Source organism: Melitaea cinxia, chromosome 15 (assembly GCF_905220565.1).
Source record: "Melitaea cinxia chromosome 15, ilMelCinx1.1, whole genome shotgun sequence".
Taxonomy (NCBI): domain Eukaryota; kingdom Metazoa; phylum Arthropoda; class Insecta; order Lepidoptera; family Nymphalidae; genus Melitaea; species Melitaea cinxia.
The window spans coordinates 10,095,201-10,113,173 of record NC_059408.1 but is presented as its reverse complement, the minus strand read 5'-3'; the positions used below and the strand labels follow the sequence as shown (position 1 = coordinate 10,113,173).

Here is a 17,973-nt window from a genome sequence, read left to right as displayed (position 1 = left end):
TACCAAAATCTCAGATCTGAGTTTCAGCTTGATACCTTCACGCGTTCCTGAGAAAAGGGGTCTTGACAGACAGACGGACAACAAAGTGATTCTATAAGGGTTCTATTTTTTCCTTTTGAGGTACGGAACCCTAAAAATAAGTAAGCACAGCAGTGCAATATATTTTAGCTTAAAACTTATAAACAGAACAGTGTTTCGAATAAGTTTTAAGCCAAAATGGAATTTTTCAAATTTCCTTATTATTTAATAATTTTTTTATTATTATTAATTAGAACACTTCAAATGAATTTAATTTCGAACTAGCACAAGTATGTTTCTTGTGTATTTCCATGTACTGAACCCAAATCCATGATTTAAATTTTTTTTTATTAATTGCAATAATTCCCGATTTTTAATGATTAAAAACGTCAATTTTTAGTTTTTTTTTTATTTACTCAAAATTAGGAAGTGTGGGAACGAAATAGATTCTAAATTCGAATTCAGCGCAGCGCCCTAGATGGGTCTGGTTAAAGATATAGAGCACTTTTTTTTGTGGGCCAGTGTTACCTATGGCAAAAAAGTTTAAGGTTTTACTACACCATTAAAGCGATTGCCGTGTATATTTTTTTCTTTTCAAATGCAGTAATGTTGATCACTAGCACAAGTGATACAACAAATAGTTCGCAAAGTTGTGGGTGTCATGTTACAATCAAACCACCATTGTGAGCCGACGAGGCGCGTCCTTAGTTCCGGTTCTTGAATAGATAGATGCATGAATTGAAATGTATAAATATTTGAGGTTTACCGAGAAAATTATCATTTAGCGATGGATGTCTTTTTGATGAACATAAAAGAGGACTTAATAAAGATATAATAGTTTATTCAATTTTTTATTATTAATCCGCAATCTTAATTTAATTAACAAAAATAGGTATATTAGTTTACTGATATTTTTGTAATATAACGCTTTGGTTTTAAGATGAATTACTAAAAACTGGAATAAAAGTTTAACTTATGTTATATTTCACAATTACTCTCAAAATAAAATATATCGTTGTTCATTTGTTCCCTGAGCTGGTAGAGTACGTGACGTCACAGTAAAGGTGCCAATTGCGGGTAGGTCGTTAGAAATAAATCCTAATCGCTGACCGCGCCGCTTCCGCGCTGTCGACTGTAAAGATTCTTTGATGCAGCACCTTCCTCACTCCCCGTTCAATCATAAAATATCTACTTTGATTTATATTTTTAGCACACTAGAGCTTCGATTATCTATTTTAAAAATTTTCAAGTATTTTTGTATGTATCAATTTACTTAAATTTTTCGATTACTTATTTCTATTTAAAATTGGTATCGAAGTAGTATTTTTTTTTATAAATTTTGTACTTTAGGGTAAATTTAACGCTGTAGATATTTCACACAGCGAGAAGTGATGAATAAAAGGATTGGATTAAATACAATGTTCACATGTCTGTGTAAACTGAAGGGTTACATTCATTGTTATTTCGGAAACACGGTGTTGTTATCTAACCACCGTTTCGCGAAATTTTTATATCTCTATAAAGATTTTATATAAAAAAGTCTGATATGGGTAATCAAAGAATTCTTTATAATATCATCCCGTGTCAAAGTGCAATGAAAGGTGGTGTACGAATAAAACTTAATTTTGGTTAAGGCGTGACCCCCGTCAACAATTTTTTTTGACAAAAGTTTACATTTTAAATAATAAAAAAAACGAAAGTAACGGCAAATTTAACAATGAGATACGTCACCGAATTTGAACTTAAAAATTAAAACTTGATTGGCGAGTTTTTTTTGGGAAAAAAAAATTGTCAAAAATCTCTTCAAACGGATCTCTTTCTTTACAATTTTATTATTGGCATTTGTTGATAAGGATTCCCTTTTTGAGTTAAATCTCGATTGGATAAGATTTTGGTTCACACAAGATTTCCCTACATGTATTATTGACATCTTACTAGTTCTCGTCTTCGTTATATGCAAATAACGTTCCATTCGTCTCTGGAATCGTTACGAGATGCTAATTATTTCAACTTCGATACTCTTCAGTTAAATAATGAATTATAATTCAATCAAATATTATTTATTTAATTCTCTGGGAACTGCACTCCGACGGATAATAATCGAATGATATAAACAAGTTTTTTACAAAAGGATCGCATCGGCAAATGTCAATCAAAATATGAATTTATGCATTACGAAGACGATTATAATTAGGGGTGCGATAGACATTGATGCAAAATTGGTACGTAATGGATACCTACCACTAATTTATATTGCAATTTCTATTTGATTGTAAATGAAAAAAAAAAAATTGGCCTCTATAGCGGTGATGTTTGCATTGGATCTGACAAAGGGAAATGGTTATGAATGTTTAATAGACCTCTGTTTATTTTTCGTAGCGAAGCGTCGGAGCTCGTATAATGTGTTTGTGATATTTGTGATATCCATAATTAATTTAGGACAATATGGATTTAAACATTTATTTTACCTTATCGTATCGTATACGCCTGTCTGATGTTATTTTACAACGGTTTTATTTCCATCACCTTTCTCACCTTTTAGCATTATAAAATAAATAATGACTGATTTTATTATTGACTAGCTGTGCCTGCTACTTCATCCGCGTGGAATTTAACAAAAAAGTTATTGTTCAGTTCGCAGAGGAATAAAATAAATGAATTTCTAAAATAAAACTAGCCTAAGGTACTCCTTTCTATATAAGCTATCTCCCAGTGAAAATCCCGTCAAAATCGGTCTAGCCGTTTTAGAGATTAGCCGGAACAATCAGACAAACAGACAGACAGACAAAAATTGTAAAAAATGTTATTTTGGTATATGTACTGTGTATACATCCATATGCATTTAGTAAAAAGCGGTTATTTGAATATTACAAACAGACATTTCAATTTTATTTATTGTATAGATTATTCTATGCAAATACAAATGACATGTTGATAGTAAAACAGCGGTCAAATTCGGGTTGTTTCGGCTTTAATTGGCCTCAAATGTTTATTTGTGAAATAACAAATACCTAAACAGAGTATTTCGATGTGACATGATATTTCAACTGAATTTAAAAATTTTAATTTAAATTCATAAAGCTAATTGTGTTTAGATTTCGTAAAGCTGGGCCGAATCCGTTGCATTACTGTCAAAATATCTGTCATAAACGTGTGACATCTTTTCAACCGGCCACCCCCTTAGCAAAGGATTAGCGCGGCCCTATTACATCTTCATTACGGTAGGCGGCTGACACGCCATTGTGTATGAAATAATAACATTTTTTATTGTTATTACATTTATTGCCATGATATTTATATACGGTTCTCCGCTTACGTAGTGCAGATGCGACTCGTCACTAGTTCGATAGAATATAGCATGTTTTCGATGTACATAGTTTAAATTTTTAGTATCGAATTAGTATTAATTTTTTATAATTTATGCAATAAGTTTTAAATGTGTGTCGTTCAATGTCGACGATAAGTTAATTATTCATTGTCGATTGAAAATAATATACTGCCGTTACTTGTGAAATGTTTAAAATTTTGATGTTTTAGATTTTAGAACAGAGCGTTTTGTGTACTTTATTAGACCTATTTCATTAATGAATTTTGATTTAAATTATTTTTTTTTATAGCATGGTTTATAATAAAATATTTAATTTGACTATTGTTTACTATTCTAATTGATAGAGAACTTTTTTATGAGCACAGAATACAAGTTTACTGATTTAATTGTTCCTATTAGTATATCGACGACCGCTCTGGTCTAATGGTGCCTGTGCCGTATATATTAATTCTTCTAAACTACAACGATGACTTCAAACTCATCGTTGTAGCTTTGAAGAATTAATATGAAAATAAAGTGCAATTGCTAACGCAAAAGTACCAAGATACACACTACACTGATTTCACCGTGACTGTCATAGGGAGCAGATTTAGTAACGCTGCCCACTTGCAGCATCCTTAATAATAAATAAAATAAAAATTAATCTCATCATTACAGCCTATACAGTCCACTGCTGGATATAGGCCTCCACAAGTTTACGCCAAAAATAACGTGAACTCATGTGTTTTGCCCATAGTCACCACGCTGGGCAGGCGGGTTGGTGACCGCAGTACTGGCTTTGTCGCACCGAAGACGCTGCTGAAAAATTAATCTATCTGTCTCCATTCTATGTCCATCGACACTATTTTTCTGAGAGCATCCAGTCTCGCATTCCTTTAGTACTTTAGTAGCTACTTAGAACAATTTTTATTCGGAGCTGAACGAAAGTTTTGAATAAGTATCTGAAGGAATGATTCTAGCTCTAAAAATTCGCGAATTACAAAAATTATTTACAGGTATTTTTTAAGACAGTGAAAGTTAAAGTAAATCGACAAATTAGACTGAGATGTTGTGAATCAATAAATACAATACTCCTAAAGCAATGATACGTGTATCCATTTGATGAAGTAGCGGTATAAATAATATTATCCGAGGGGAGCCTCACCCCAGATGGAACAATCCAAACATTTTTATTATTAACAATCAGACACTTATCAGTTAATCTTACACCGTGGCACAATAGCGGCTAATCTCTAGGCGTGATATAAATTTATCTTCGGTATCGGCGGATCATTGTCGCTTCGCTTCGGTTTCCCCTTGTCTCGTATCTTTGAGAAATATTTGCAACGCCTCGAATTGCGAATAAACCTCTTTAAAAATGATTCTTTAAATAAAAATATAAATTCTAAAACAATACTTATGATGTACGAATGTTTTTATTTTTTTAATGTTAATCGATGCGTTTGGTAATATAAATTTTATTTTCAAACAGAAAAGTTCTCTCACAAGTAGTATTTTTGCGGCGTCTTATTGCCACCAATATTTTCACCGACAAATTCATGTTCGTAAAAACAGTGCGGGCATGCACAGTGGGGCAATATTTCATCTGAGCTGGCCAGAACAATAATAGCTTGTGGACTCGAAGCCACGGCACGTTCGCGCCACAATGTTAGCAGCGGCCGTTATATGTTGACCCCTCTTCCGAGCAACAAATCTTCCAAAGATTCATTTAAAAATTTTAAATGTAAGAGCTCAACGTCAGCCGGTCGATGGATATACCATCGCCAGCATCCGTGTAGACAAAATAATGAATTACCCCGAAAGCAACGCGATATATGCACCGGTTATTGGGTTAGGTTAAGACTTGTTTACACAGAGAACTCAGCAGAGGCGAATGTTGATGCGTCGGATGCCAAGAGGCTAACTTTGACGTTGTATTGTTACGCTCGCTGTTTTTAAATAACCATCTCGACGTGTTCCTATTAAATGTCAAAATGTTTTGAATCGGTACGTGTAGTTAGTATAAAACATATTACACGCATTTAGGTAGCTCCACACGAAACTAACGTACTCGAAATACAATAGGATGAAATACAATAATGAAAACAAAAAACTAATAAATTATTTGAATTATTATAGTTATTTATGTTTTCTCCGCATGTTGATTATCTTATATCCCCTAATCTGTAACCACATCTTGTAACTTTTCCGTTTTTTAAACCAATATACGTATAACTAGAACGAAATTTATTACCCACCCTACTGCTCTATATTTAATAGAAAATAGCAATGATCACCAAAAAAAGATCAGTAACTAACCGAATAATTTCGGATCCCAGCAATTGTCACGGTGACAGCCGCCGGTGTCTTTGTTGATGTTTTTTTGCTTGTAATCTTCAAGCTAATCCGTTTTAACGCAACCAGATGTGAGACTGCATTTCGAAAAGGAATTTGATTGTACTCTGTAAAGAGGTGGAATAGATTTTTTAAGCAGCCGGAATGAATCCTCTTCACTATAGATATAAAAAATAAACAGTAATTAATGAGAAATAATCGTAAACCAATAATACTTATGCAATCTTTAAAGTACCTACCCATTTAAACGTTTTCCATTTTTATATTTTATTGATTAGTCTATAACTTTCTATCATTCGATTGGTAAATACACCATTAATACATTTATAAAAGGCTGCGTGGTTACGGCAGCAGAGAATATAGTCACCCTCTCTCTTCCCGTGGGTGTTGTAAGAAGCGACTAAGGGATAACACAGTTCCACTACCACCTTGGAACTTAAATATCCGACTAATGGCCGGATAACCATTCAACTGTTGGCTTTGAAATACACAGACCGAAGACGGGCAGCAGCGTCTTCGGTGCGACAAAGCCCTGCGGTCATCAACCCCATGGGCAAAACACATGAGTTCACGTTATTTTTGGTGCGAACTTGTAGAGGCCTATATCCAGCAGTGGACTGCGATAGGCTGATGTGTGTGTGTGTGCATTAATAAAAAAAGACATACCGTATACTACTATTCTCGGTGATATATCCGACAGTAATGTTTACTCTATTTCTGTTAAAATAACACAAAAAACGATAAATATCCACAATTGACAGCACCGCTTTGTCAAGCGATCACGAAACAAACGATAGCCTTTCTTTGTGCCAATCAATGGGGTGCCGTTAATACTAGATCAATAGGACATCGTGTAACACCCACTGATATGACCAACAACGATACTTTATCAATAAAATGCAGCCTTGATAGCCTTAGTCATGTATAAATAAAGTTTAAAATAGCATATCAATACACACACTAATTGATGTAAGTTATGCATGTTTTTTTTGCGCAATGATAGCATCGCTTCGTGAATATTTTGTCGTGTCAGGAATTAAACCGTTTTGTCTCCGTTTAATGGTCAAAACGTGACCATAGAACGATATCCTAATTTCTTCATAATTTGTTCGGGATACGGTGACAATGAAATGTGGATTTCAATTCAAAAGTTACGGTAATTTATGGGAACGTGAGATTTAACTGAATTGGATGCCAAAAAATTTAATTGTTGTCGACTGACCTGGTTATTAATTATCCCCTTTTAAGAGATAAGACATTTTTGCGTATTGAAACGAATAGAAAATAATTGTGTTTGTTCGTACAAGTAATACAACGTACGGAGAAGAAAAATTTGTCAAGTACATAGCTACGCGTTATCAAAGATTACTCAAAAAGTAGTCATCAGATCTAAATTAAATTTATATAATACTACAAAACAAGCATCAGCTTCCGGTTTTAATAAGAACCACCAAAATCTGCACATCTAGTAAAAGGTACAACTAAATAAAACGGTAAAACCAGTATAATTTCATCTAGGTCGACGAAAACATAGTCAAGTAACTACGCATTATAAGATAGAACTCGAGAAAATTATCAAATCTCAATTACGTTCTAATAGTACTACATGACAATCATCGCCTTTCGACTAAAAAAAGAATCATTGAAATACATTTAAAAAAATACAGTCGAATTGAGAACCTCCTACTTTTATGGAAGTCGGTTAAAAATACCGAAATCTTCATTGAAGAAATAAATCTATTTTAAAATACTTTTGAAGTTTCTATAAAATTCTATAAATATCAAATTTTTTACATCCCGAGTAGAAAATTTTTTCGTGTTCCTTAGAAGGACCGGATCGGGCATGCCTGAACTGGACCGGATAAGGAATGTAACGCAGAAGATTTATCTGGACCTGATCAGGATGAGATGAGATTTCCTGATCGGTTCCAGATCAGGAAATCTCATCTCATCCTGAAAAACACGAATGTATATTCTTGAAAAAAATTGTTTAATAAAAAAAAAGCGAATTGATGGTATACATAAATAAATATGTAAGGAACATAATGTCCGACATTTATTTCCGTTTATTTTTTCCAATGTATTATTTATTTATGTTTTTACTTTAAATTTCAATTATTTTTATTTATTTTTATACTATTAATTAACTATTGTTATTAATTACATTTTATTTATTAACTTCTAATAATTAACTACTTCCTACTACTTACGACTGTTCCACTGTGTAGAAACGAACTCCCTGCTAGACTGTCCTGATAACTGTATATATACTATGTGCGCTTTAAAACATTGATAGCGCGATTCAGGCCTAGTTCGCGTAATTTATTTCAGGCTATCCTGATCTGGACCGGACCGGGTCCTGATCCAGTATGCCTTACCATACTTGATTATATTTTATATCAGGCTATCCTAATCCTCCAGTCCTGATCCAGTATGCCTTACCATACTTGATTATATTTTACATCAGGCTGTCCTTATCTTGACTGGACCTGGTCCTGATAGAGCTTGCCGGATCTGGCATGCCTCATTCTATCCTGATCTGGTCCAGATACATGATCTGCTTGAGCCTGACCTTTTTTCTAGTCGGGTAGTCGGAATATATTATGTTGAAGAAGTATCTACGGTGGGCTTAAAGACGTAGATTGTTTGCGATATGTAGTTACATAAGGATGGTTCAACAAAGTATTATAATTATTTCTTCAACTTGCCAAACTTTTTTTAAAAATGATTTTACGTAATAATTTCTTTACAATTTGTGTAAAATAATTATTAAAAAAATACTACAACAAATTAAGAATAATTGCCAATTGTTGTTTATTTTGCACATATTAACGTACATTCGATCGCTATCTTTGTTGTTCGTGGTAAAAATGTAAAAGTAAAACGATTTGAAGCAACAGTTATCTTAAACAAGGGTAATAAAACAAAGGAGTTTCCTTATAAAAGTGCGATTTAGTATCTGTTGACAGTTGCGGAAGTAATTCTTTTTCCTGCTGATAGCGAGGACAGCGTAAGGAAGCGTCGTGACTCCTTCGGTTTGTTAAACAAGAATTATAGGAAAAGTTCTATGGACGGCGTTTTTGTAGTATTTTATTAGCGATGGTAAAAAAATATTTTTTTACTAAGTGAATTAGTTAAATATTTCTATAACTAGTTGAATGATTTTTTAATGAACTTTTTGTGTTGTAAGCTTCTTACGCTTATATTATTTCTAAACTCAACACTTTTACCAAGTACGTAAAAGAAGTAATAATATTAGTAAACATAAAATTTATTTTAAATTGAAATAACATTTGCAGTTTAAATTTTCGTTGATAATACGTCTATAAGTATTAGGAATTTTATATGAGGCTTAAATATTTTCAAGTCCCAAATAAAGAAAATATAAAACGAAAATGCACAAAAAAAAAATATAGCATAAAATAGCTACCAAATATATTAATAAATTAGATTCGCTCTACTAAATTCGAATGCTTTTAGTTTAAACTAATAATTTGGATTTAAATTCAATTCATGCTTATATATCTAGGCTATGTAGGCATACGGTCCAATTTGGCACAGGCATACGTATGGGTAAATAACCGCACAAATTGTTATCTTGTGAAGCGAGTCGTGTGATTCGAGCAACGACGCGTGATCGCCGCAACTGCGGCGCGGTACGCTCTTCAGTCGATAGGGATGGGGCGTTATGTATCGATATCAATATACGTTATTAATAAAACGTTAAATTAAATACTTTGACTTACTGTGATTGTTTTTTGACTTACTAGTTTTTCCGCAAAGTTCAGAGATTCGGTGGTTCACTACTGACTATTACTGATAGTTAACTATAAAAATAAAAACATTGTATGAAATGCTTCTTACAAGCAATTTACATTTAGGAATGAAAAAGATAAGTGATTACTTTTACTTCAGTGAATTCAAAATGACCTAGAGTGGTTTTATTTATTATTATTTTTTGGGTTCTTAGTAGAAACTGAATGGAAACTTTCTATGTAAATATAAAATGTGTTTTCTCTCGACTATTAAAGTTGGTAGAAAAATAAAATTCACGGCTGTAAAAGTTGTTAAATTTTTTATTTTACTATTATTTAAGTATATTATTGTTTGGTTTATAGTATTCAATATAAATTTTCCACTAAAAAAACATTAAATTTTTTTATCGATAAAAGAAATTCGCACGTCACTCAATTTTATGAAATGTAATTTTCCGACGCTAGCTTGCGAACATTTGTAGCTTTTCCGAGTATTCCGGGAAATTGCGATCTCCGCGTAAAGCGCAAAATATGAGATCAGCCGCAGTTCGCTTAAATTACAAACACATTTTTATAATAATCTGCACTGCAGTCGTTTTGGTTTTGCTCTTCTAAAATTACGAAGTATAAATATCTAAGAGAGAACGGATTTCCATTTTCCTTTCCACATGACGTAGGCTAGATATATATTTAATACCTATATATGACGTATATCATTATACAGTTTCTTCTACTTTTAAGATTATTTTATACTTTTAAATTTTGTGATTTTTTTTTCTTAATAAGACAATTCATAATTTTAGATATTGACATTTATGTAAAAAATGCCTCAAATTATTAAGTTTATGAATGTATTATAAATTTAAATATTTTGAAAGATTACTGTAAATAGGAATTTTACGGCAAACATAAAAGTTATATTTATAATAGATTATATTCTAATGTGATTTTTTAACAATACCATTTAACAAGCTATTAAACACTTATTTCTTTGATGCATACAAAAATTAACAGATATATACTTATGTCTAAAGAGTCTTGCCAGAATTACAACAATGATTGTGTGGGTTAATGATACTTTCTACCAAGTAAATATGGCTTATTACTTGCTTAAATGATTCAATGATATCACACTATCATGTCAAGTGTCACTAACAAACTGGACACATATTTCTCATCGTCTCTCCCTAGACCGTTCAATCCGCGTCCTTCGCTAGGCACCACATCGATGACTGATAGCGTACATGTGCTGCTCATCGTACCCCTGTAGGGCTGATAGCTTGTTATAGCTGAAACAATTCAAATAATGTTTATGTTTATAATGAAAATAAAAGATTATAAATACGCGTCTTGACTATTTTATTTACGGAAGTTTAATTGTTTTTAGTGTTTTGCTTATATAGGAATATTTCAAAATGTTACATTTTAAAGTTTTTGGTTATTCTATTAACCTATAATTATGAACAGAAACTTAAAATATTGTTTCCAATTATACTATTTTACAAAACATCTGTTAAGCGTAATCGCACCCGCTATAATAGCGCGTCAGCGATGCGATTCGAAGTCAAGTGGTAAATCACTAGAACAAATTGAGCATACCCAGCCCTGGCGAAGACGGGGGGCTGCTAAGATAATTATCTTTTTTACCGACGCACCCGACGCCGTTTTAATAACGTGATAAATGCTTTGGAAAGGCTTGTCGGTGACGCGTAAGGAGGGTTTCCCGACTTAGATTTGATTAATACCTTACTTGTTACGTTACTTTTATTGTGCAACAGATGCTTTTTATATATATGTTTTTATATAATTTTCTTCGCGTTTCTTGGGGATCGAGTTTTTAATTTTACGACCGATTAGATGCACCTTGTTTTAGTGACTGTTCATTTCAGTGTGAGATAAACGTTGGCTGTTTCTCTCCTTAATGAACAAATAATGTGTCTTTCTTAGATATTGATAAAGTATCTTTTAATTTGTATATAAATAACATTATTGTTGAGGACGCGTTGACGCAACAGCGCTGGATGATGGCTGTTGCGTTGGTAGTTGTGGGTTCGATCCCCGCACATAACAAACATTTGTATTGGTCATACAGATGTTTGCTGTGGTCTGGGTGTTTGTGCAGTCTTTGTGGGTCTCCCCGCCATGCCTTGGAGAGCACGTTAAGCCGTCGGTCCCGATTGTTATCAAGTACACCTGATAGCGATCGTTACTCTTAGTAGGGAATGTATCCGCCAACCTTTCTCCTACATGGGGAAAGGGGCCAGCAGTGGGATATTACAGGCTGAAGCGTAACACTATTGTTGATTGTTGATTGTTTTTATCATTTAAGTAATTGAAATGTTATTTAATAAGCTATCTGAAAAAAATATTAATAGGTACTACATATTAATTATCTACTTACTATATACTAAAACATTGTATTTATAATCATCTAATATCTTGTTGGTGTTTGTAAAAAATGTAAAACTTTATCTAAAATGTATTGGCTCCGTGTTTACTAAAAGCAATAGATCTAGTTTAAAACCCCTAATACAACGTTGAAGCACAAACACGAAGCCCCTTATTCATGGAGGCATACATCTTGTAAAATATTGCCTTTTCTGTTATGACTCAATTGACTACCCATCACTTACGAGAGATATATCCGCAAAAATAATAGGTACATTCAAAACCGACTCTAATTCCTTAACTTACAGACTTATATTTGCTTAAATATTTTTACTTAGGACAGCGTGTATTCTATTGTATGCAGAAGGGAATTTGAAGTGCTCGATAAAAATTGTAGGTTATGAACCCCTCGTTTTCATAACGGTTAGTTTAAGCTCCCTTGTTTTCTTATTATCTGGGTAAATTATGGCTTTCGAGTGCTATTCTTTAAGTACCTATAATTAATTTTTGTAAATTTTTCACGATGGAATTTTATTTAAGAAATCTTAATTAGACGATTGTGTCAATAATTTAAAATAAATATTTTACAGCTAATATAAAACATTAATATAAACATTAGTGCTGTGTGGCTACGGCACTAAAGAATTTAGCCACCCCCTCTCTTCCCGTGGGTGTCGTAAGAGGCGACTAAGGGATAACAAGGTTCCACAACCACATTGGAACTTAAGAAGCCGACCGATGGCGGGATAACCATCCAACTGCTGGCTTTGAAATACACAGGCCGAAGACGGGCAGCAGCGTCTTCGGTGCGACAAAGCCAGTACTGCGGTCACCAACCCGCCTGCCCAGCGTGGTGACTATGGGCAAAACACATGAGTTCACGTTATTTTTGGCGTAAACTTGTGGAGGCCTATGTCCAGCAGTGGACTGTATAGGCTGTAATAATAATAAAACATTAGAAAAACATAAAAAAGTAGAGTCGGCTATAAATAACTCAAGAATTTTATTTTTAAACGCATGCTCCCATTTCGCTGACATGATAAATATGCTAAGAGCGGTATGAAAATTAAATTATCGGGGGTGGTCAGTGATAAATGTCCAAGCTGTGACGATCCCGCACGACTGACACGTACAAATAGCGCCATCTATCGTGAAGCCGCTGTGTTCGGCTGTGTCAGTGTCCACAGGTGCTACGAGATGACGCTGAATAGTAATAACTTTAATTTAACAAATTCATCTTGAAACTTTTCTTTCGGATTATAATTTACATTGACCTATAATACAGAAATTTTATATTGTAAATGAACGTTTCTTAATAACAAAAATACTTAATACAAGTACTTTACTATAAATAAAAAACGCAAAAAGTGACTAAAAATTATCAAGATAAAAAAAATCTGAAAGTAAAAATTAATTACCAAGATAAAAAATATATCTACAGTTTTTTTAAGTAGATAATTGAAAATTTAAGCATACTACAGAAATCCAAACGCCATCTTTGATACTTACTTCAGTGCTTACTTTGTTGCCTTGAGTTCTTAGAAGTTCTTATAAAAGAAACTAGGTAGCGCTTTACACGAAAAATGTTATTTTAATTTGTTAACTCATATACAAATTTTTTGGAGTTTTAAGTATATATCCCTATACCTTTTCTTTATAAACTGACTATACAAAACGTAGTTTAACGTTTTAAAGTTATCAGACTAAATTATTTATTGAGTTTTAAAATCTGATTCGACTTAAAAGGGATTTCTTTAGTTCATATATATTTTTAATATTTCTTTAGGTATTATTATTACCAAAATACTACCGTAGAATATAAAAGATTATGTTTTGGCCTAAAACAAAAAATTCACAAAGTGGTTACAATTTAATTGCTTTATCGGCGAAGACTCTACAATTTTTTAATTTCTCTACATTTCGATTTTAATCCCACATTTTAAAATTTTTGATAACCTTATCAGGTCCTGGGAAAAAATGGCGTTCGCGGTTGGCTTGATGGCACCTCTGAGAAATCGAACTGGCTAAAGTTCGTACGGTCTACCACCTACTCCCACGACGTCAACGTGCAGCATGTGCTACTCGCTGGTCAAGTATGAACTTTATTATAACATTTTAAAATATTGAATATGTCAAAATAGTAATAGATTAATTGGCCCTTTATCTAAGCAAGAAATATAAATAAATAGAAAATGATAAAAGACAGTTGTTTGTATGTTTAATGCTAATATTGGTTTTCTCTCATGACTACACCTAAAATCTTGCTTACTCTAGATATATCAAATCGCGATGTTTTGAATATGGTCAGTTTCAATCAATCAGCCAATCCTTTTACCACGGCTTGCAAAGTTAATACTATAGTAAAATTAAAAAACTATTACTGAATGGTAATTAAAAAATATGGATTAGTCTAGGGAGTCGTTAGAGTCGTTTAGTTGTGAGTTTTCGTGGCAGGCTTATGTATAAGTTTTAACTATGTGTTTTTTTGTGTTTTGAACAAATAAAAAAAAAAAAAAAAAAAAAGAATCCTGAAGGCGATGTGATACTAATTGAATGGAACGCACAAGTTTGTTAACTGTTAGTCGCTATTTGAAATCTTGCGTAGATAGATAACAAATCTGCAATGTTCACTGGGTGCCAGACTCAGTATCTTTTAATAAATATGTAATAATAATTTATGATTAATTAAATCGTCTCGCAATTATTACATATTATATATATATATTATATTATCTCCATTACGCCCTTTTAATACTATTTATTTATTTATTTATTTTCATGGAAACAAACAGGATACCTATAATATTTTTTTTATAAATAGCACATATTTAGGAAATCATCACTAGAACTGTTTCCAAAGAATGTAGAGTAAGATTGTATTTCTAGTACCTTTTTTGTTACTTAACAGAATATGTACGGTAGTCAAATTATTTTTGTTTTGCTTATTCTAATTTCTAATCTACCTATATTTGTAATAAGAATGACGCACGTACCTGTAATTGACATGCATAATATATTAAAACTATACAGAATAGCTTTTTATAACGCAATGTTTGTTATGCTTTTGTATGTTGTCTGTAAGTACATAAATAAATTTCTCAGTAACTGAAATATAATTCTATTTGAGAAATAAACAACATCACTACCGTAATTGTAATTATAATTTGCTGATGAAAAAATAGTGGTCAGTATATTTTTTTTTAATTATATTTTTAAGTATTAGGTTAAAATAGGGCTATATGTTAGCAATACGTAATGCTTAGTTTTTAAAATTATTTTCACTTAAAAAAACGCAACTATGTAGAAGTTAAAACTGACGAATCACAACCCTCATTACCGTCTTTGTTACCACCCCAATAAAATTTGAATGCGGAACGTTTGTGCAAGTTTCCGGTGACAGAAAATCGTTCTGAACAACTGTGTCCTACTTCCGGTCAGGGGAGCGAACAGATGCGGTGATTAGATTCACTCGATTCCCCTCAGGTTAAGCGGTATTTGATATTTTGACCCTGTGTACGTGATTATATGAAAAATCTGTACAAAAATGCAGATACTTTAAACAATATTGCTATTGTTTACCTTTTTATTTGTATAAATACAAAATAAAATAAAATAATAAAAGCATAATGTTCGTTATGTACAATTTTTAGTTTAATATATGGTTTTCTTAAGTAGAATTATTATTATATTTATATAATCAGCAATATTGTGTTTTAGGCATTATCTTATTTACTGTAATCTTTTATTACTGAAGATTCTATATTGAATTTTGATTCTATATTGATCTCTATTTGAAGATTAATAAATCTAAGTAGCTATATAATACACTGTAATATATAGACGTGTATGTATGTCACATCTTCATATCGTAGGAATGTCATAATTTAATAAACCATTAAAAACTTTCAGATCTGGTACAAAGTGACGAGAGACATCGCCTCTGGACAGGAATTGTTGCTTGGGCCTCGCACGCCACTGCCTCTACAAGATGTTCTAGCTGTTGCTGGTAAGTTTTAACTATTTTTGAGGCATAAGGAAAAGGCAAGTTCTTATTTGCATATTGTTGTCGTTGTTGAAATATGTTATACCCCCTTATAAGATCATTAAGTTGAACAAACACGATCAAAGCACACGGTCGTCTTCCGTGAGGTAGGCTTGTATTTTAGGTCCCACTGATATATTATATATTATACACACACACACACACACACACACACACATATATATATATAATCTGAATCTCGGAAACGGCTCCAAAGATTTTCATGAAATTTAGTATGCAGGGGATTTTGGGGGCGATAAATTGATATAGCTAAGATTGATTTTTAGAAAATGTCGTTTTACCCCTGTTTTTAGGCAATGAATGCTTGAATGCTTTTTTTCTAATTGCACTCATGATTTTTTATTTAAGTATACAGTTCATATTTTTTTATCATTATGTCGGTAAAATCGAAAACTATTATTCATATTTTATCAATATGTACTTCGTATTTAAATATGATTTTCAAAAAACACGATTTACTAAAAATACCGAGCTAAGCTCGGTCACCCAGGTACTTCGGTTTTAATTCATAAATGGACATTTTTGTAAGTTATGTACAATTACATCAACACATTACAATTATATTAACAAATGTAGAAGATTTGTACGGTGTTATTTTTGGTCATAAAAATTGTTAAAAGGATGTGAGTAAGGATAAAGGTAGGTTATACTCGTATGTTGAAATCGACTTAAGGGAGAATTGAATCCACCACGATATGAAATATATCCATTATTATTACTTAAATAATTAATTGGTAATTGGAATTTGCTTTTAAAAATAATTATCAATTGTCTTCAATCAGTATAACAATATATGATGTTATTTGATACTTATAAATAATGAGTAATAAAAGTGTAAACATACACTATGAGATTGGTTTACGATATTCCTAAAAAGGGCCGACTTTCATCATACCGACCAGCTCCATTGTTCGTTGGAGGCATTTGACTAATAACACTAACATATATGTGAAAGCACTTATGGATTATAACAAGGCAAGGTTCTAGTCCGACTGTCGAGTTCCGTGAGAGTTGAATCACTGGCGCGTCACGCTCCGCTAGCTCCAGCAGTTAATTGGAGTCACCTGCCCGCTAGCGACACGTGTGACTCTTGCCCGCATGTCAAGTATACATGATGTTCGGGTTTTATATGACGACTAAACTGTCTGCCAGATTTCATTCTACTAGGACATTGACGTTCTGACTCGTTTGAACGCACACTTTAAAAATTTATAAAAAAAAAAAATAATAAAAATCATTATTACCTTTTTGAAATTTTTCAAATTTTTTGGTTGTTTTCTTAATTTTTTTATTCCGTAAGAAAGTATTAGATAATTACAAAAAAAAACCGAATTGGTCGTATCATTCTTCTTCTCATCTAGTATTTATGTCTTTTTTAACCTAGTGATTAGAGCCTGTAATATACTGTAACTACCTTTCTGAAAATAAAAATGATTTATTGATAATCAATTTGTTACTACAGGTACATCTTGAATTTAGAATAGTCAATCAAATAAACTATAATACTTACTTTCTAATATTAGCATAGTATATTTTTTATACGCCGCTTTGGCGCGGTTCGATCCTCGGACATGACAAATATTTGTATTGGCCATACAGATGTTTGTCGTGGTTTGGGTGTTTGTACAGTCCTTGTGGGTCTTCCCACCGTGCCTCGGAGAGCACGCCAAGCATTCGGTCCCGGTTGTTATCATGCATATCTGATAGCGATCGGTACTCTAGTAGAGAATATATCCGCCAACCCACATTGGAGCAGCGTTGTGGAATTAGGCTCTGATCCTTCTCCTACATGGGGAAAGATGCCTATGCCGAGCAGTGGAATATTACAGGCTGAAGTGATATTTTTTATCTGTGCCAAACCAAGTTTAGATGCTTAGTATATTCTGATTATAAAAGTGATGACGTATTCATGTAATTTATGGCTCATATTTTTATTAAAAAAGAAATCTGTAGCTTAACGTAAACAAGTGTGTTTAAATTAGTTAAATTGAACCTTTTTATACATAGGATTGTTTATAGAATAAAATATAACACACGTTATAATGTTTTGAAACAATAATTGTAAGGACAGCTTTAACCCGCTATGT

At 32.5% G+C, this 17,973-nt stretch overlaps 1 protein-coding gene across 1 annotated transcript in view; it reads left to right on the top strand.

Annotated features, from left to right (window-relative positions):
- Positions 1-17,973, top strand: part of LOC123660548 (histone-lysine N-methyltransferase MECOM-like) — a 38,459-nt gene that overhangs the window by 7,557 nt on the left and 12,929 nt on the right. The window contains exons 3-4 of the mRNA XM_045595605.1: positions 13,788-13,916; positions 15,733-15,829. Of these exons, the coding sequence (XP_045451561.1) occupies positions 13,788-13,916; positions 15,733-15,829 (226 nt within the window). The remainder of the gene's footprint in view (positions 1-13,787; positions 13,917-15,732; positions 15,830-17,973) is intronic.